The 22,620-nt window shown below is 38.5% G+C and overlaps 1 protein-coding gene across 3 annotated transcripts in view; it reads right to left on the bottom strand.

Annotated features, from left to right (window-relative positions):
* The window catches only part of arhgef26.L (Rho guanine nucleotide exchange factor 26 L homeolog), a 68,998-nt gene that overhangs the window by 44,352 nt on the left and 2,026 nt on the right, over window positions 1–22,620 (bottom strand). For all 3 annotated transcript variants that reach the window (XM_041563366.1, XM_018263778.2, XM_018263777.2), the window contains exons 2-4: window positions 20,257–21,426; window positions 16,452–16,491; window positions 13,146–13,288 (exon numbers count right to left, since the gene is read on the bottom strand). In XM_041563366.1, the coding sequence (XP_041419300.1) occupies window positions 13,146–13,288; window positions 16,452–16,491; window positions 20,257–21,336 (1,263 nt within the window). In that variant the 5' untranslated portion in view covers window positions 21,337–21,426. The remainder of the gene's footprint in view (window positions 1–13,145; window positions 13,289–16,451; window positions 16,492–20,256; window positions 21,427–22,620) is intronic.

Genomic DNA, 22,620 nt, shown 5'->3' on the forward strand with positions numbered 1-22,620 from the left:
TCCAAATGTACTAAGCTTTAAGAATGATTAATTTGGGTTACAATTTATATGCATACTTAAACACCATCTCATTACTGCCATAGGGCATTCACATATACACATGAAGTCTGAGTAGAAGGGTAATTAAAAATATACTGATTATATGAGGACACACCAATAAGTGACTTTATTAAACTGATACATTTCTGGCAACTCTCTAACTCAGATAAAACATTTGACAGTCGCAAAGAATTAGTAGAAGTATGTTACTTATAAAGCACATGAATATTTAAAATACCCTATTGTTTTCAAGACTGATACTGCTACTTAAACATACCATGAAACAGTGACTGGAAAGCCCTTGACTCCCTTGTTTCTCCCAGAAGCAGATAAAGGAGACAAACAGGGACTGTGTTCAGTTGGGCTGGAGAATCTAATTCAGGGACTGGAATTGATGAGACACCACCTGTGAAATAAGGGAGTGGCTATAGGTGGGCCCTCTGCCCAGGAAGCAGGAAGTGGGGCAATGTGCTTGTGCATCTGAATAAGCTGATAGAAAAAGTTCATATTCTGGATTAAACAGCATTAATAGTAGATGCGGCACTATCAAAAGCAGGGTGTGCAAGTATATAGTCTGTCGACAGATCAGTCTGTTCTGCTGTTGAAAGAGAGAAATTTTTCTGTTTATTTGCTTATATTGTATGCATTGAATACTGCCCAATGTTGTGGAAACCCCTACTAGGAATAAAACACATTTACACACCAGCATGAAAACTACATTGGGTGTTGCGGCCTTCTCCTTTATACAGTTAAACAATGTTGTGTTCCAGTAAAGCAAAGATTCAAACACGAAAACCAATCTCTACAAAAACTGCTCCACATATCAATTCTCTCATTTGACCCTACAAGGACAAAGATATAAACAGATTCCACCAATAAGCACGTAGACACGAAGGAGCATAAGGACAGGATCTTTAGGGAAATACAGAGAGTTTAACAGCTGGCATGGAGGAAACTTTGAAGAGTTAAGAATGTCCCCATTAATGCATAAAGTGAGCTTGTACGGCCAAATGGCAAAAGAGTGATATCATTACGTAGACAAAAAAAGTCTCATGTCCACATGAAATTTGCAAATAAGTATTTAAGACGGACTGAGAACATGTGGAAATGGGTTTGTGGTCAGACACGATTGGAGCCACTGTCAAAATAAAAAGCTTGAAGTCTAGTACACTCTTAACACAGACTGAGCATTAGGGTTTCTTCTTCTCAGCAAGAACAATAAAGAATAAGAAATATGTGCAAGAAACAGTGCAGACTTGTATAAATGTGTAACAAAGAGAGAGAGAGAGAGAGAGAGAATAGATTCGTTTTAAGGTCAGTAATGTAAAACTCAAGGCTAAATTAAGACTGCAGTAGGATTAGGTCAACCATGTAAAGAACCCAAGTGATTCCCATTAGTGATAAAAGGAACTGATGCCCATAGGGTGCTGTTTGGTTACATACAGGTTGAAGGCCAGTCTGGTAGATTGGTTCTCAAGCTAAATAATCAGTTTATTAGGACATGTTCAGTACAAGCAGTTTCCTGGCACAATGTAAGCAAGTGATACGGCTTGATTGTGGCTTTGTTCATTGGTTCATCTTAATAAATGAGACCCCATATTATACAGTTAATTAGAAGGAAAAGATAGAAAGTACCCCGTATATTCCTAGATAAATAATTATAAAACCCTAAGGTTATAATTAACTTGTGAAATCAATTCATTAACTTGCAACCCTTCAAATCAATTTTAAATTAATTGTTCTATAATAAATGCCAAATCAATACAAACAAAATTGCTTCTATTATCTGTATTATATAATAATTCAATAAATGATAAAGTGCTAAGTGCCTAGTAATGAGTTATTATCTCCATTAATTAATTCACCATTGTATTCCTTGAAGGTTATTAGAAAATAGATAAGAGAAAGTGATTCCCTAATAAACAAAAAGTGCAAGTGCTTCGAACACAAGGGGAATTGATCTATCCTTGGTATTGATATTTAATAAATATAAAGTGTCAGGTGCCTCAATTGATTAATTCAAAATTCCTATAATTCATTAAAATATGCCACACGAATGAAATAGATGATCAGATAAAAGTTAAAAGGGTAATTCATTTACTGGAGCGCTTGATTTCATTGAAAATGGAAAAGAGAAATTATAGATGGTGGAGCTGTCCCAAGCAGCTCCACCATCTATAATTTCTCTTTTCTAGGAATATATGGGGTACTTTCTATCTTTTCCTTCTAATTAACTGCATACACTGACCAAGTCAGACCCCTGTATAGGTCTAGAAAACAGTTTAGAGATATATCACAATGTTTAATTTTTCTTTTTGATCCCATATTATACATAAACACAAAGTACAACATGCAAACACTTGGCTGTTCCAAGGATGATTGTTTTGGAAATGAAACATATAAACCAAAAACAATTAAATATTATGTGCCTCCAATTTAATGAAGCCAAGCAGGGTAGTCTTTGGTGGGACTGCCAGTAAGCAGGGCCTTTAGAGTCAAAAGCAGGGCCACCGTCTGCCAGCAAAGCTTTGTCATGAAAAGCAACATTAAGTTAATCATTGTATTAACAATACACAATTTGGATAAAAAACAAAAATATCCATTTTTTGTTGCACCGTGCATTTTGCTCACTCTGCCCTACCGTAGAACCAGCCCAGGGCAGAAGGAGGTTTGCTAACACACTCTGGGTAAAGACAATACAAAGAGCCAGGAACTATAGAAGAACCTCCAGAAAAAAGGGACGACAGGGCAGAGAGTTTAAAGTGGAAATGCCCTGAATTGTTCTGGAACATTTCCGAAGCCTACATTTCCAGTTGTATTTATTTCAGGAATCTTATAAATATATTGCGCCTTTGATATTTGATATGTGAAGTTGAATTTGTTATTAAATACATTCATAAATCAAATCCATGCTGAGCAGCATCCTGTTAGCGCCTGCAGCTGTTCATTAATACAGAATCAAAAGGTGCCAATGTAAATTCCAATAAACAGGATGACGCAAAGAAACAAGACATTTCTGCAAGTTAGTGAAGCACTTGTCAGTCAATGGGTTCACCTGTGACAGGAATGAATATCGGAGCTACACATCAATGTATGATACATAGGATCTAATGTGATGTATATAAATGTGACACTTTCTAACTAAAAGGGAAAAACGGGGGTTAAAATGACCTAAACAGAAATATGCAGTGAGTCATCACACTCTTGATAAATGTCACATATACACTCCATGCTGTGACATCCTTTTATTCAAGCCTGCAAATATTTTAACAATATATATGGGGGGTTATGTAATAAAAGGCACTAGTTTGCCCAGGAGCAGCAACCCATAGCAACCAACCACAAAGTAGCATTTACTGGTCACCTGTTTAAAAGCAAATATCTTATTGGTTGCTATGGGTTACTGCCACTGGGCAAACTTAGTGCCTTTTATTACATATGGGGGATGGTGTTATAAAGGCTCACTCTGCCATTACTACTTGATCTGTTAAAAACTATTTAAAAAAAGTCTCCTCGTCTGTACAAAGTTAGAACAGACTTCTGGTCTGTGGTCACCAAGGGGGTTACACATTATTGTAAACAAAAAGAACACAATCACACATTGTAGAGATGCTCTGTGACTTAGAACTGAACTGCCAAATGTAAGGTCAGCGGCTGATGATTAATGACATACGTAGTCTTTGGCCCAGTTGCATATTTAGATAGGGAAGGCAAAGGAAACAGAAAGTAAACTGGAAAGAAATCAGTGGTACAGAACATTATGTCATTTTGATTAGTGCTTATGGAACTAAATATTTCATTAGAGGGACATACAAACATATACCTCCGAACATTTTGGAAATACAAAAAAGTTGGCACATAGCGCGGTGAAATTTTGGGACCACGCCCATTTGTGGCCACACCCCCTAATTACCGTGTTTATTTTACAAAATGTATCAGGTTATGAAAGTTTGAACATATTTCTGTGGTTTTTTTTTCAGTTATTACAGTTTTGCTAATAAAGATGAATTGCCCTTTAAGCTGTGAGTCTAACTTTTCCCAAGGGACCTGTTATCTTATATTGTTACAATTACTTATTTGCTTATCTGTTACAACAGTATCTTATATGCAACTGTGGCTGTTCTGGGCTCTCTGCTAAAAGCCAATTAAGTTAGAAACTTTGTTTCTTTTTGTGGCTGTTCAGTGCAGAGAAAAACGGGACTTAGGATGTATGGATATTGTGTGCTAACTTTTATCCTGATTTTTTCTTTAAACACACAATATTATGCTGCTGCTTTCTCTCCATAATGTGAATGGGTGGGTAGTACCACCATGTGGCTTCTCCTCAAATCTCACTAGGGTGAGATTTTGGGGACAACCCATATTTGCTTTCCTTGACGATCAAGTTTAGTCAGGACGTAATTTTGGATGAACACTTGTTTGCAGTCTAGAACTATGTCAGAATGACGGACACACCAATGTTCTCCTAAATATGTTACTCTGTTTTGAGATAAGGGAGGACCTGACCAAAGGTAGGACCTCCAACTTGATCCAAATACGTTTTATAATCTTTGCTCATTGGAGTAGGAGCCTTCTGATCTTCAAAATTACCCAATAATAATGAAAATTTGCATTCTTATATTTCTGCATTTACACACCTCTCTGGGGGCCACAATAGAATGTTCACCTTTGAGTTAACTTTTTAGAGGGTGATATCCTGAGACAATTTGCAGTTGGTTTTGATGTTTTAATATTTGAGATTTTTGAGTTATTTAGCTTTTTATTCTGCAGCTCTCCAGTTTGCAGTTTCAGCAGTCTGGTTGATTGCTGAAGAAAAAAAAGCAAATCATTTAAAAAAAAAAAAAAGACCAGTTGAAACATTGCGTAGAATTAGGCATTCTATAACATAATAAAAGTTAATTTAAAGGTGAAACAGCCCTTTAATAATGGCACAAATGTGTTATGTTCAGAATGAGATACTATTGCTACACAGAGGAAAAAGTTGAGTTGAAATTTAGCAACATGCAGAACTCTCAGAGACCACGGAAATATGCCTCATTCGGTTGTAAATCGTAGCTTTTGGAAATAAGATGGGAAACAAAGGGCTGCTTTTAAATACATAGCATACTCAGGCTAAGGGTTTTACACATCATTACTATGTTTAATTTAGCAAATTCAGCAGGTTGGTGGTCCAGAAGCCTCTGCAAATGAAAATATGTGTATGGAGTCCGGCTGGCACCCTCCCTCCTGAGATCCCCTTTAAGATATGGACTGGAACATTGGAAAAGAGAACTGCTGACAACCTGAGATCTAATTCATTAAATCCTAAAGGCGATTCGGGTTTCCAGCACTCATCACACAGCACCTCTGAAGAATGATTTAGTTCCCAAAATACCAATCAAATATTTTGTGGGTAACATCAGAATGGCAGCAACAATCCTGCCTTTGTGTAACGGATACTGAACGCCAGTGAGTATCTGAAGCCGCGGCTTTTATAGTTCTCTACCAGAAGCTTTATACCCTATTATGGTTTGCCTGCTAGAACTCACATCATTTAAATATGTGCTAAACGTAGCACCGCTTTCCTGCTTTTTTTTTTTTTTTTTTTTAGCAACATAGACATTTCCTGCTGAACAATTTTCCTTTCCAGGCGTATGGAACCTGATCCCGAATGTGTGTTTTTCCAAAAAATGCCTAAAATGCCACTAGTTTCAATGATCTGAAATACAGTTACAAAGTGCTTTTATTTGGAGTTGAGTTAAGCTTTGAGTTAACTTTGGTAGAGGGTCATATTCAGAGACAATTTACAATTTGTTGTCAGTTTTTTGTTTGTGGTTTTTGAGTAATTTAGCTTTTTATTCAACAGCTTTCCAAATGTTTGCTGATTTATGAAAAAAACACGAATGTAAAGAACTATAATGGATGGAATCAGGATGAAAAAACTTGAATACTCAAATTGATTTAGTTATTGACGAAAAAAAAACCTCAAATTGATTGAGTTTTCAAGTGAAAAACAAAAAAAAACCAAAAACCACAAAGGCTAAAAACATCTTCAAATCGTTCAAGGGACCTTTGCCATTGACTTCTACATGACTTTGACAGGTTTTAGCTGGAGTATATTTGGATTCAGCCTTTTTGTAGCTTTAAACCATAATAAATCTCGAAAAATTCACACAACTCGACCTTTAATTAATAACCCTCTAATGTGCTGTGGAGCAATTGCACTTCAGGACTAGGGTTGCCACCTTTTCTGTAAAAAAATACCGGCCTTCCTATATATGTATCTTTTTTCCCTATCAATAACATTGGGATCAACCATCAGCAATGAGTGCTGCATCCAGATAGACATCCGATTTACACAATTCCCATAAAATGGCACAATTGTTTTATATTTTGCCTCTCTGGCCAGAGCCTTACGCAATCAAAGGCTTAAAATATGTATTTATTTTATCTTTTCCCCATAGCGTGCTGCTTACTTATTGCAGCATGGAAAATCTAAGATTTATACCTGTGTATATCTCTGTACTTGCCAAGCTTGTTTAGCTGAATTCCTTTCCTTACAGCATTATTAACCTTAAGGTATGGTGTTTACTTCCTTACACCTAAGGCTCATAAAAGGAACAGTAGACATAAAATGGCTTTATAACCTGCAATGAATAAGCTCATATTTCACAAATCCCCATTATCACTGAGATTTATAGGGAGATATGGCTCCAAAGCAAATGGCACATCTATGTGATACAGGGGGGCGGTATATAAAAATGTTCAATTTGTCTGTGTTGCTACTCCATAAATACCCAGGCATACCATCGATTATACGGCTAGATGTAAATGTGGCACAATTGAAGGAATTAGATGACTCCAAACAAACATTTCCTACGTTTAACCTATTGCTTATGACTTGGCCTTTAGTAAGAAAGCAAACTGTAAGGGGAAATTCAAGCCATGGCCTATTTTCCGCCCTCGCCATGCGCTTAAATGAAAGTTTATACAAACACATTGTATCAGAACCATATGACTGCTGGAGGACAAGGAAATGTTTTTTTGTGAAATGTTTACTTTATATGAAGCAAAAAGCTATTCTGAGTCACGGAAAAGTCTAAATAAATATATATATATATAGCTATAGTAACAGCTAATTGTATGAACAGATGCCCCAAGCGATGTAATTGGATTATTTCTTTTGTAATAAATCTGTGGCAGGTATTATAAATAAGAGAGAGTGTTTTCTCTCCGGAAAAGGTGTGTGAATGGAAACCTTGTGTCCTTGTTAGCTTCCATGAGCGGTGACGTCTTATTATTAGTCTTATTTTCCAATATGGAATACTGATTGATGGAGTGTGAACGCAGTCTCTATTTCAGAGAAGACTCTTAGTCTCTTACTCTTTAGTTTTGCAACTAAAACTGGCAAAAATAAGCACCTGCTTTGAGGCCATTGGGAGCAACATCAAAGGGGTTGGAGAGCAACATTTTGCTCACAAGCCAATGGTTGGGGATCACTGCCATACCTTCCATGCTGTGCCAATGTGGCAGTTTAGTGGACTTAGATGAACAATGAATGAGTGCAAAGTACAGTACCTACAGGCACAAGGGAGCCCTGCAATTGGAACCTGCTTTGAGGAATGTTACTACACATAGAATGCCTATTTACCCTCCTAGATACTCACAGAAGGACAGTTTAAAGATTATTTAGAGTACAAATTAGGGTGAACCCATTTTGCTATCCAGTAAATCTTTGATGTTTTTTCTGATACCACAGTGTTTCCATATGTATGTAGCCTTGTTATGAGTTAAAGAGGGCCTTAACTAAATGTTGGGGCTCAAAGTCAGAAAACCACTGCTTTAGAACTACATGTCAGTTCCCAGGAGATTCCACTCTACATATTATAGCATGGTATTTCTGTAAGGAGATAGCATGAGAGGGTCTACGTTTCTGCATAATACTGTCAAATACAATTGAGGCAGACAGACTCTGATCCCCATTCTTCTCATATACTGACATACATAATATAGAATACACATAAATGCTAATAAAAAGAATAATAAAACATTAGTTGACTGGCCAAGGAATGGTATTCTCCAAGCGTATTGGCATCTTTATTTAAGAAATACAGCTCAAAATGGTATGGCTCCCACATCCTGGAGTGTCAAAACATGTCTGCTCTCTTTATGCTTCGTGCCAGCCACATCTATTTAAACATTGTTAATTGCTGGAAGTCCCTGCTGGAAGTCACCCAGTGTGCTCTTATCTGTAACAGCTGCTTACATGGACCAGTGTGCTTGGTACAAGCCCAGCGTGCAGAGAGAAGCACTTGGCAGAAGCAGAGAACAGAATAAACAGCTGTCTGCTACTTGCTATCCCAGAATCATTTCTCACAACTTAACCTCTCATTTATTCTAAGGCATTAAAATTACCTTTTTGTTTGCTTTTCTTTCTCTCTATCTGTAGAGAGCATCCCTTGCTATAGGTGCACCGCATTTTGCAATACAGTATCTTCTGTGACCCCACAGCTAGCCGTTACTGAAACAAATGGCAGTTCTGGCCAAACAGTGAGAAGAGTTGCTTTACAACTATAATCAGATTTTCTGGCACATTTCAGGCTTATTTTTCCACATAGTAAATATTTAGAGACTGAGGTTGCATATATGTCAATGGGAGCAGTCACAAAGATTTTTTGATCTATGCTGGATTTCGTGCAATAATCCAAAGTTTTCGGGCAAAAATCAAAAAAAAAATGAGCTTACGGGTGGAAATTCCGAAAAATTCATAATTTTCAAGTTTTTTTCCGGATTTTTTCTCGCAAACAAAATTTTCAGGAAAGTGTATTAATAAATAAGCCGAAAAAAACTGTACGGCTTAGGTTTTTTCAGATAATATTGAGATAAATTCAGACTTTGATAAATGGGCCTCCCCGTATGCCACTGGCCCATGGTTGGACAATGGGAAAAAACCCAGTGGGCCCCTGCTTTTGTGGGCTCTGTCAACACAGGTCTGCTCCCTGCAAAGAACTGTCATCACTTGAATCAGGTTCAGCATGGAGGAGCTTGCAACTAGGGTGGGGGTCCTTTAAAGGGGAACTAAAGCTTAACTAAAGAAGTAGCTAGAAATGTTGTACATTATTTATTGTGCTTCTGTACCAGCCCAGAGCAACCACAGCCATTTAGCAGTAAAGATCTGTATCTCCAAAGATGCCCCAGTAGCTCTCCATCTTCTTTTCTGCTGATTGGCTGCACATGCTCTGTGCTGCTGTCACTTACTGAGCTTAGGGACCCACTCACAATATACAGTACACATAGAATAGAAACGCCACAATATAAGGCTGATTAGTAATTAATACAGATAATTACTACATGGCAGCACAGAAACCAGTGCAGCTAGCATCATAATTTAATAATCAGCCCTGTAGCATCAACTTATATTACAGCCAGGCAAACCTCATTTTCTGCTTGATAATTTGTGATGACCCCTAAGCTTAGCTTCTCAACAGCTGCTCAGAGCCCACTGATCATGTGAGTGTCACAGACACTTTCCAAGATGGTGACCCCCTGTGACAAGTTTGAAGTCCTGGATCATTGCTGCTATTGACAAGCTGAAACTTTAGGCTGGTGCAATAATTTCAGTATATAAAATATGACATTTTTAGACATATTCATTTTTAGGGTTTAGTTCTCCTGCAGTCCTGGTGGATCCCAGGCACACCAGACCAACACTGCACTATCCTAAAGAGTGATGAGTGTGAATGTGATAAGGACCTTAGATTGTAAGCTCCACTGGGACAGATGATTAGCTATACAATAGATAATAACTGTAAAGCACTGCAGAACAGGTCACTATATAAATAAAGAATAATAATACATTTCTACACAAGGAGTATATACTGTTATTGCTCCTTGCTCCCCACCCTGGCCTGGGGCCTCATTCCAATTATGTCTAGTAAGTTATTTTCCCTCGTTTTAGGAAACATTCCTGAAGTCGTTTTGATGGAACCTCATCCGATAGTTACTTATAATATAATTATAAGTGAGGGCCCTGCCTCATCACAATCACTATCATCAGCTTAACATCGAGCAGCTGACTTAAAAGTTGAAATTATAGCAATTTTTAAAGGCCCTGGAATCAAGCAGTCAACTTTATGGTCTGTAATAACATCATCCTGCCTAAACACGCGTGTACCTTTTTAATATATTATTTTATGCTTAAACTGTTTAAATCAGTGTTTCTCAAATTCTGTTTCCTAATAATTTATACTATGCATTTATGGCGATTGAGACCCATACAGCCGTACGAATCCCATCTCACATGCCATGTTTATGAATGTTGCTTTATAAATGACGTGAAGCAAGTTTTCCCCTCTCTTTCTGTCGCACCAATGGCCTCAGAAGCAGAATGTTCATTGCCCGAGGAGCTTTTCCTCTCGGAGAGATTCTCTATGAATACTAAACCACAGACTTGTGAATTGAATGCGTAAGTTTAGGGCTTGGCAGACAGCCACAGTGACCATCTCAAACTCATACAAGCTAGGATATTTTAATTCACTAACATTATTTGTTCTCTTGTTTTGCTCTCAGTTAAGGGTTGTTTCAAAAGCCTAAGATAAAACAAGGCTGCATTAATGAGTGAGAATACATACAAAAAAGCCACATTAATTCAAAATTTCCAGTATTTTGAAGTAGGGAAGGCTTCCCACAACACTGCTTATAGTGTTAGGAAATTCTGCAATGGGGAAAATATTTTCTGTTTATTTACAAAGTGGAGCAGTGGAAGATCCCACCAGATTCTTATATGGCTGCAATTATACTTTGCTAGAAATGCTGAAAAACAATTCCTAAACCCTTTAAGTGCCAGCACCTTTTGATCTGCCTGCACTGCTAATTGCCAGCAAACACATGTGGCAGAGATCAAAAGGAAACATGGAAATGAAGAATCTAGAGCTTGAGACCACTAACTACATTGCTCTCCCTATTTGTGCCCTATATGTGCTACCCCTGATTCACTGTGCTGCCAGTCTTCTTCCATGAGTATAAGGAGGCCCTTTGGTGAGGTTTTCTAGGGGGCCCAAGGTGCTTATAATACCCTGTTGGAAAATATCTAGTATTGAGGCGCAGTTTAGGAGAAAATTATGGATGGTTTAATGTTTGTAGATGACATAAAGGGTTCAGATTTCTGATATACAAGCAGCAGGGCATTAACAGATACATCTCCTGGACATGACACAATGCAGGACACAGTAGTAATGGTTCACAGCAAGCGCATAAATAAACATCGCAGGGACACAAGTTTGTGTTTTCCTCCAGAGAGTTGAGTTCATCCACAAGCCAGTGCCCAGCTGCCTCCTCGTTCTTACACTTGAAATAAAAAGCCTGGCTCCGATTCAACTAAAACACAGGCCTCATCCAATGGAATCCGCATTTCAATAACCCGTTAACAAAAAGCATTAAACTCACTGAACATCACACAGTGAGACTCTTCTCTGTTACTTATGTACTTCCCAAAGTTCTTCCCAGCTCCCCTCAGCACAGTGCAACTCCCGGCCAATCGCTCTACAAAGCCCTACTTTATAAAGCACTCACACACAATGAATGGCTGCTGTAAGATCTATTCCCACCATTTTCCTACAAATTCTGAAAAAAAATCTAACGTATAAAACCAAACAACAGTTAAAAGCAATTAAGATGCAGTGCTAAACCTGGCACCATGAGCTCTGGGAACTCTTAAATAGTTTTGCTTCTTTTATCCTTGTGCTACAAAACTCAACTTAAAGGCTCTAAATCGCTCCCGAATGGGGATTTTAGGCACCCCCACAGCCCATCTGGTAAGAATACAACAACATGTGGGCTTATATCTATACAAACTTTCACATTTTAACTGCGGCCCATACAAACATTAGAGGAGAGAGACATGATGCAGCGTTGAATGCTGACACTGCCCATAAACACACACTGCCCAACACACAATGCCAAAACGCATGGTAAGAACAGAATGCAAGAATTCTTTATTGCTAAAAGGTACACCAGCTTTGAAGATTACAAGGTTAACCACTGCCTGTGTTTTTAGCTATGTGTTCCATTTTGCCAAGCATGTGTCCCGACTGTTTCAGCTTCCTCCTTGGTCACTGCTCTAAATATTATCACCAGTGGCCCCTGTTGCCCTGGTTATGACAGTAATAACTAGCCAATGGTCACGACACCATGAGACTGACATCTAACACAGTCATAGGCATAGTGTTTCCTATTTAACTGAATGGGAGACAATTGCACATGGTGGAGGATATTTGGAGAGATTCATATGCCAAAGGCACATATTCACCTTATACAAATAGATGGACCAGATCAAAAAGAGACAGTTTTACAATAGAACAATAGCACTAATACACATTGCACAACAAACGGGTCATGCAATAACTTTGGAACAAGGCAACTCCCATAAATGGCTGCGCTCATTTCTTCATTAGTTGGAGGCGCTCTACAAGTTATCCTGAATATAGGTAATATCCTAACTGGTTTACATTAGAGCTATCAATGATCACATAATTAAGGCATTCTAGCAAGAACCCTAGCATATAAAATCTGTGAGACTAAAATGTTTAATTTCTTGGCATGTTTTTCAGAAAGTGCATATTATAAAAGCAACCTGCTCCCACTGTTGATATAAGGTTATTTTATTTGTCTATGGTGTGGCCTTGTACTGTACATGATAAGAAAGCTGAAAAACAAACACTTGCAACATCTGTAATGAAAGTTACTTTCCCCAGTCTGTCCCTGGCAATTACTGTATAAACTCACATTCTCTTATATATTCAAGCTTATGAGCAGAGCCAACTTCTCTCTCACTCTGTAAGAAATGTAGCAGTCCATAAATAAGGCTGCAATAATGGGGCATAAAAAAAAGAAAACACTGTTACTAATAGCCCTAAAAGCAGATTTATGTTTGTTGGATACATTGTTACTGGGAAGGTAAAGTGAATGCAAACACTGATAAACGTAAAAAAACCCCAGCTATACTGATATATAAAGATACATACACAATATGGTTTCATTGTTCTAACTCTTTATTCAAACCTATGAAGCGGTTTTGGGAGACCAGTATTACTCTGTATCATACTGTGAAAGCAGATTAAGAAACTTACCACCGAAAGTTGGCTCCAGGTAGATCTTAAAGGTTTGTATTCAACAATTATCCTGTCTTCTTTCTGTTCCTTGGAATCAGCATCCTCATCCGAGTCAATGTCCAGAGCCTTTTCCTTATAATTTTGATATAACACAGCGTTTTCTGAAATCAGAGATCTCTGTCACTACACTCATTGGGGAAATCACAAAACACTGGCAGACATAATTCACACGTTCCATGTTATAATACCATGTCTGCTGATAAAAATTACAAGCCAAACATATTTTACAAGTGGAAACCATCAGGTAAAATCAGTAAAGCGAGATAGTTTGAGACAGAATTGTTTGACAGTTCTGAAGACCTCAGCAGGGCTAGATCTTCCAGCAGATAATCATGTTTACAAAAAGTAGCTGAATAAAGATATAAAGAGCTTATAAACACATCCCAATGAGACAAAGCACTGCTGAAGGGATAGACAGAGGTGGCAGGCAAACTAATATTATTGCTATGTGGCCAGGCCTTTATTATGTTATAAACTGGCTAGTTCTAAGCAACCTTTTAACTTGTCTTCGTTATTTACTTTTGAATTATTTGCCATCTTCTCTTTCCAGCTTTCAAATGGGGGTCGCTGGCCCTTCTAAAAAACCAGATGATCTGTAAAGCTACAATTTCACTGTTATAACAGGCATGGGACCTTTCTGGGTTAGGGATCTTTCTGGATCTTCATACCTTAAATCTACTAGAAATCATTTTAAACATTAGATAAAACCATTAGGCTGGTTTTGCTTCCCATATGGATTAATTAGATCTTAGTTTGGATTATTTAGATAAACTATAGTTTATGGGAGACAGACATTCCAGAATTTGTAACTTTCTGGATAAGAGGTTTCCAGATAACGGATGCCAGACCTGTACTACTTTTCATTACCCATTTTGCTTTTCAGGACCTTTCCTATTCATATTCCAGTCTCTTATTCAAATCAGTGCATGGTTGCTAGCGTAATTAAAACATTGAAACCAGACTGCTGAAATTGCAAACTGGAGAGCTGCTGAATAAAATGCCAAATAACTCATAAACCACAAATAATAAAACATTAAAACTAACTGCAAATTATCTCAGAATATCACTCTCTACGTCATACTAAAAGTTAATCCAAAGGTGAACAACCCCTTTAAGGGTAAAAATATTTATTGTTTCTTGGGGCACCAGCAGTTTTGACAAACTGCTTTTATTTATGCGAGAACTTTAGATTTATACAAGACAAATAAGTTGTTATTTTCATTAAAATAACTATTTCGCCTAGAAAACAAATGAACCCTTCAACAAAATGCTATGGTGTTGGTAGAAGAAGCCCACGCATTATCTGGAGTGGTTTCAGACTCACAAGCTACTGTACTTTGGTCTGACAGGGAAGGGCTGTCAAACGGCATGAGTATGTACTTTATACTGTGGGCACATTTCCAAAGTGTAGCCACGAGGCAGCAGTCCTTGAAGTGTTTGTGTATTTGCTATTGCAATGTCTTAGCAACCCATAGATCTCCTTTCTGCTTGGTTGCACATAAATTGCCTGTAGATTTTGTACAGAAAACCATATGATATATATATATATATATATATATATATATATATATATATATATATATATATATATATATATATATATATATATATATATATATATATATTTTTAACTACCAGGTAGAATACACTTCATATATTGTGTATATTAAACTGCCAAAGAAGCTACAATTAGTAGAAGGATACCGTATGTGCTTAGCAACAATATCCCCAACAAAGAGTCCCCTTAAACGTATGTCAGGGATTTCTTAATAGAATAGAGAGCACCATAATCCCAGAGTAACACTAAAAGCCTAGCCTAATATTACTTGGGTCAGAAGATTTACATGTTTAAACTATACAGGGGGGTTGGGGAGTTTGTAATTTATATTCAGGAACTATTAACTATTATTAATGGATAAATCCAGATTAATTAAAGGAGTTTCTCATTTTGTTATAACTGAAAATAAAAATAAAATCTGAGTAGGGTCGATTAGTCTCTATTTTGTCAGGGAATTCTGGGAGATGTACTTCACCTAAAGCTTGATAGTTAAAGGTTGGACAGCTCACTACAGCAATGGACAAGTCTAAATAAAATCCTCACCGACAGTAAATAGAGATAACTATGATGGTATGAAAACACACCATGTTCTAATCCTAAAATGGCAAAGCTCTGTGTTTAGTGTCTGTAATTGAGGTTTATTATACACAGAAGGAAACAAACGATGCTTTGGCATCACATGGAGCACAATGGCACAGGAACTAACAAACAAGGCATTGGAAATGTATGAAAATGGTTGATTTAAATGTAAAGACATTGTGGAATATGGTGAGCAACCTCAGTCAAAAGTCATGATAAACTTTGTACCATGCTAAAAGTAGCCACCTCAACTAATTCAAACCAATTCCACAACTTGTTAGCCCATATATAGAGCCATCCAACTGTCTGCTTGACCAATATCATGGAATAAATTGGCCAGAAATATATGAGCACAATAGTCTCCATGGAAAAAATCCATAAATGAGGTTCTCCCCTTGCAGAAGGTAGCATACCTAGCTAGGGGGTAACCAGCTAGGGGTCCATGGCTATATCTGACAGCAGCAACCTGTAGTGAGCATGACCATCTAACCCAGAATTGTAACCAAGAAGTTTACATATCAATCAGTCTATTGTTTCTATAAAGCTTTGACTTTTAACACCAACTATGGTGCATGTACTACATCTTGTTGGGCTCAAACCAGGGCTGGGAAAAGCCAACCGGGCTCCCTAGGCAACCCGGCTGGCGAACTCACGCCCCCTTGTGCTTGTGTGTATGTGTCATGACATTGCACGATGGGGGGAAGTTGCGGTGACGGTGGGGAGAGTGGCAGAGGTGAGAACAGGGGAGAAAGGCAAAGGGGAGGGCAAGGGAAGGGAGGGGGGCAGAGAAGGGGAGAGCGACAAAGTGGAGGGCAGGGGAGAGTGGCAGAGGGGAGCAATCATGGACTAGGGGTAGGCAGACCCTTTAACAGGTAACTGCCCAGCACCCGCCTTATCGTTGCACCCTAGGCAGGTGCCTCTTCTGCCAACCCCTAGTTCCGGCCCTGGCTCAAACATGAATATTCTACTGAAAAGAAAGACAAATTCTTCTCACCGTTCTTTCTGCACTTATGTTTATGTTAATATTTTAAAATGCAAAATAAAAACATTGGCAGTATTGCTTGCGAAGATTTGGAAATAAATATTGTTTTCAGGTTCTAGAAAAGTCCAGTGATATTACTACTTACCCTCACTAGCAAATGTCCCATGGCCTCTTAGGATTTTCCGCTATTAGAAACAGAAGAAAGAAGTATTAAATCAGTTATAAGAATCACATTATTACCTAAATAGCAATACCTGCAGTAACCTGTTATCCACAAACACCAATTATGGGAGGTTCATTTCCCACAGACACAATTTTATCCAAATAATCCAAAGATGATTACTTTTTTCTCTATAATAATAATAAAACGGTGCCTTGTACTTGATCCATACTAAGATTTAATTAACCCTTATTGGAAGCAAAACCTATTGGCAGGCCCAGATTTGTGGTGGCAAAATTTCAGGGGCCGCATGCTGCCCAGTCGCATTCTTAGGAGCCGCAGCTACCCAGCGTGGGGGGGGTATCAGCACACAAAATCGGTTGGGCGATAGGACCTGGCCGTCTAGGAGCACCTGCTTATTGGGTTTATTTATTTATTCGTATTCCGAAGTTGCCGGAGTTGCCTCAAGAGGAAACTTCGGAATACGAAGCGAGGCAACAAGAGATTTTTCAACCTCGATGGGTGAGGGGGTTCTTAATGGAAGTCTCAGCTGACACATTTCAGGATATTTAATATTTCAGGATATTTTATATTTTATTACACGCTTTGTGTGGCTTGTGCGTAAAACCCGTTCAGATGACAGCAATCTTATCAATGCTAAATAATGCCTCCAATTCTGAGATCAGAGATTGGGGCCATTGTAATAAAGGCAATAACACAAACAAAGTTAAGCAAAAAGGCTTGTGAGGCCACAGAATATTTATGTGCCAAAGCATATAATGAATTCTGACTTGACAAACACATGAATCACATACCATACATACTGTACAGCACTCACACCAACATGAACTGAGGTTTCTTGAATTCCACAAAAAAAAAAAAACCACAGGCAAGGCTTCTAATTTTAGGTTTCCTGTGCCATTAGTTCAGTCGGCCCGAGTATTCACTTCAAAGTCACTCACTGGATGTTGAATGTACATTGGCCAGACTGGGTGTGTAGTTGTGTGAGTTGTGAGACATGTCTAATAGTGGCACAGAGATAACAACAAATTTGCAGCATCTGGCAGTAGAGGAACAAGCTATGAACTCATTTGAGCAGGGTGCCAATGCTGCTTTGTAATGAATGACAAAAAGAATGAATTTTGTTTTGTTTCTTGGTTTAAATCCAATTTGCAGGTATGTGATCATTCCACAAGTCAGGATGCTGAAAGAGCCTGTCAGTAAGAAGCATGTGTATAAATGAGGAAAATACCCCGGAGGGGTCTGCACATTTTAGGGCCCCTTTTCAGCACAAGTGCCCACTGGCTATAACATGTGCAAGGCCTGAGCCACTCAAGGTGTGCAGAGGGGCATGACTAGGAAGAGTACCAGGAGATTAGGTAGCCTTGGGCAAGACACATAATGTCCCTGCTCCTCAGGCAACATATTTAATGGAATTCTGTACAGGGGGCTCACTTTAAATAAATGCTAGCTGACTGATTGGCTAGTGCTGTGGCCCAGGATTACTTCCATTAAAGAGGTGGTTCACCTTTAAGTTAACTTTTAGTATGTTAAAGAATGGCCAATTCTAAGCAACTTTTCAACTGACCTTCATTTGTTTTATCGTGCCTTTTTCTTCTGACTCTTGCCAACTTTGAAATGAGGGTCACTGATCCCATCTAAAGATCGGATGCTCTATAGGCTACAAATGTATTGTCAAAGCTACATTTTATTACTCATCTTTCTATGCAGGCCATGTCCTAATCATATTCCAGTCTCTTATTCAAATCTGTGTATGGTTGCTAGGGTAATTTAGACCCTAGCAACCAGATTACAGTAATTTCAAACTGAATAAAAAGGCCAAATAACTCAAAAACCAAAAATAATAAACAAATTAATAAAACAATTCAAATAGTTTTAGAATATCGCTCTCTACATCATACTAAAAGTTAATTTAAAGGTGAAAACAACTTTAATATGCATTAGCATGATCTTCCTCAAACTCCCTGAGCATCAATGAGGTATATTTTATCTGCTCACCTCCCTGCCATCTCTGTGCCCCATATTCAAGTATAAGCCCTGCCTGCTGCTGTCTGTGATCTCTGGTAATGCTCTGTGCAATCACAGGTGAATAGATCAGACCTTACAGGCATGCAAAAATGCTTTACCAAACTGCAGATTTGGCAAAGGTAATGGCTCAGTGTTCATGACAAGCTTTATGTTACTCATGCAAGATGCTGAGATCAAAATCTGGTAGCATGATAAATGTTGCTACTGGGAACACCCTTTTGTTATACAGGTATGGGACATGGGTTTTTCCGGATAAGGGATATTTCCGTAAGTTGGATCGCCATTAACTGTCTACTTAAAGTTGTTAAACATTAATAGGATTGTATTGCCTTAAATAATTAATAATTATATCCTATTTTGGATCAAGTACATGGTTCTGTTTTAAAATTACAGAGCAAAAGAAAATCAAGTTTAAAAATGTGATTATTTGATTAAAATTGACTCTATAGGAGATGGCATTTCTGTAATTTGGAGCTTTCTGGAAAACAGGTCTCCAGATAACGGATCCCATACCGCTGCAGGTATGGGACTCCTTCTCTGGAAGAACCTGGATAAATTGTTTTCTCGTGGTTCAGGGCTGTACACTATAATATATACTATAGTGCTGACCAAACGGAGAAAGAATGGGAGTTTTGTTTTCATCTCCTGTGCTTCCTCCTACATTTAGTTAGGAGTTAGGAAAGGTAAGGTGATACTAAGCTCTATAGTTAGTATAGGTATGGGTATATAGAATTTAATTAAAAGTAGAGAGGGGTGTGTGTATGGATGCTGGGTTTTCATTTGGAGGGGTTGAACTTGATGGACTTTGTCTTTTTTCAACCAACTTTAACTATGTAACTATGTAAGGAGCGAGTGTGCAACTGCTCCAAAATAGAGTAAAATCCTGGCTTTAGAACAGGAATGTGGGCTGTCCAGTATTGCATTTTTTGTACTGATACAAGAACAGAGGCTAAAGGATCATTACAACAGTAATAAAAAGATCAGTATGGCAGCACCCGCACACATAGAGAGACACAGTATGCAAACAAATCAGGCGTGCTATGCATTCTCCGTAAACTCTACTAAATATTAGTAGAAAAATAACCTGAAAGCAACAATTTTATATAAACATCACATACATTTACTTTTAGTCCCACTGGGAGGCATTATATATCGAGGAATAATGGTATTTCTTTCCTACCTCTACAGCACTACATCAGGTAGATAAATAGAGAATAGTGAATAATCTCTACAACACTTATTTATAGACAAGAGCATATGATAGTTTAAATATACCATGGCCATACCCAGCTGGCAGTGAGAAGATACCAGTATCTGGATAAGCACCAGCACTGATAAATATTCACTATATCTACAGAATATTTAGTGGGAGAAATAAAATATTGCCCACTGTTAACTCATTAAATGTAGACAGTACAGCAATGGTGTCTGATTCCTTTAATAAAATAGTTACTATAATGTGTCATGTAGGCACAGTTACTTGAGGGCATTTTAATTATATACACTGGAACAGACTATAAGAAACTAGTTGGTACAAACACCCCCTTAAACTGCTCCTACATAAGCTACTTAAAGATAGATAGATAGATAGATAGATAGATGATAGATGATAGATAGATAGATAGATAGATAGATAGATAGATAGATAGATAGATGATAGATAGATAGATATAGATAGACAGACAGATCAATTTTGTGACAACTGGTATTTTGTAACTATGCACAATTAAACTGTTATTACCTTTATTCTTCCCAAACTTGAAAACTTTTCCTTGTCCTCTGAGACAGTTCTCAGGATTGGTTGAGACATCCTGTTATTTTTTTTCCTTTCTGTCGTATTACTAAAGTCAAGGCCACTTACAACTGCCCTACGGTAAGAGGTAGATCGGAGGCCTCTCCTTAGGGTGCCTGGACTGTCCCTGTCTGTTTCTATGTCTCCATCTTCTTGAACCACGACCAGAGGAAGGGAGCTTGCTTCAACCATGCTGCGGGTCTTGAGTACTCTTTTGTTGGCCTCCATATTTTGACTGTTGTGAGAATTGTTTTTGTTTGACAGTTTGATTTCAGAGGCCAATCCCTTGGGTATAATCTGTTGTACCCCCACTTTGAGGGCAGCAGGGCTGTTGGTGCTCAAAACAAGGGACTGTGTTTCAGCCAAAGAGCTTGAGTTTGATGGAGTTCTTTGGAGAACCGGTTTGGCATTTGCATCAGATTTTGGGGAACCCCGAAGAGGATCTGAGCACAAGGTATTGGTTTCCTGTGGGTCATCATAAGCCTTCATAGGGTTATTGTTGTTATTAGCATTCACCATCCCATTAGCTGAGTTGGATCCAAACACAATCTGTTCTTTGTCAGGTGTCAGGGTGATACTATTGGATGTCCTATTGGAACTCATTGACCTCTGACTCGGTGAGGACAGGACCCCATTGGAAGTAAAACTGATAGAGTTTCTTGAAACCACCTTTACAACTTGAGGCGAGTGCCTCTGGTTTGATGCAATTGAGTTGTATTCCAGAGACAACAAGGATGATGACGGTAGTATTCTTCCATTGGGACTATACAAACTTGTTCCCCCTTGATGAGAGAGTTTGTTGTCTGGAGAAGTTGTAATCCTTTCTGCTGGTTGGGTCAATGTAAAAGTATGTTTGTCCTCCACAGGGAAATCTGTGACCAACAAGCCACTTGGACTCTGATAAGACTGCGGTCTCGGTCTAGGGTTTAGACTATTGTACAGTCCTTCTACTTGGTGAGGATTCATCCTCCTCCACAATGGTATAGCCCTAACATCATTATGAGAAAACTCCACCTCACATTCCTCCATAGCAACGCCTGCTCATCCTCCCTCCTGAAAAAGCTAAAGAGCCACCAGCATTCAGAGAAGGTTAACAACTCTCCACCGGCACTTCCATTCCTAGAAAAGAGAACTTGTTTAGCACCAGGGGTAGGAAAGCCCACCTAAAATAACTATAATACCTTATGAAAGCATGTCCTAAAATCCATTTCTACTGAGAAGCCTTACAAAATGACTGCAGCAGAGACAGTTGTCCAGTTAATGTCACTGCAGGATGGAAGCTGCCCTATGCATTCCCCCATCATTTACATCCCTTTGTACGGACAAATGAGTCAAACAGCTGCATACACAATGACAAGCAAATGGTGCCCAGCTGTAAACTATTTACAGGCACTACACCCCACCCATAGCCCAAATAATATACATTTCCTACAATTCCCTTTTATGTACACTACCGAGTCCGTAACATTTGTATTTGGAAGCTACCTATCAGTGGTAAAGCTGCACTATTGTCCTATAACTATTGCTGAAATGTAACTGAGTTTGTGCCAGCGAGCCTTACACAGCAGGAAAAATAAACATAAAAGGTAAACATAGCTGATACTAAGAACAAGGAATGTGTCTACTGAAGCATGCTGGGATTTGTAGTCAAGTATATGGTGGCAGAGAGGACATCCCTGCTATATACAAATACCCTAAACCCTTGCATGTGACACTAAAGAACGAGGTGCACTAGAGGAGCACTGGTGTGTCCAAATATGTCTTTCCAGCTTATGCTAAGAACAATTAATTTGTCTAATGAAGAATGCTGGGATTTGTAGTCCCACAGCAAGTATTTGAGGGCAGAGAGGTCATCCCTGCTTTATACAAATACCCTAAACTCTTGCAAATGACATGCGGTGCACCAGAGGAGCACTAATGTGTAATGATGGGCGAATTTGTCCCGTTTCACTTCGCCATGAATTTCGGGAATTTCCCACAAAATTTGCGAAACTGGTGAAAAAAAATCAAGATTTTGACGCTGGTGACAATTTGCTAGCGTCAAAATGAGTACCAACGTCCAAGCTGATGCCAGCACCCATTAAAGTAAATGGGTGTCCGTTTGTCGCCGCCGAAACTGTCACAGGTGTTGGAAAAAATGTGATGCCGGCTTCAAAATCGTGATCCCGGCAAATTTTCACCAGCGAAATTTCACGTCAAATTCGCAAATTTAGTCGCCAGCGGCGAATCAGGCAAATTCACTGCGAATTCGCGCCTGGCGAATAAATTTGCTCATCACTACTCACTACTAATGTGTCCAAATATGAGAGTTGC

The sequence above is a fragment of the Xenopus laevis genome, chromosome 5L (assembly GCF_017654675.1).
Source record: "Xenopus laevis strain J_2021 chromosome 5L, Xenopus_laevis_v10.1, whole genome shotgun sequence".
NCBI classification, from domain to species: Eukaryota; Metazoa; Chordata; class Amphibia; order Anura; family Pipidae; genus Xenopus; species Xenopus laevis.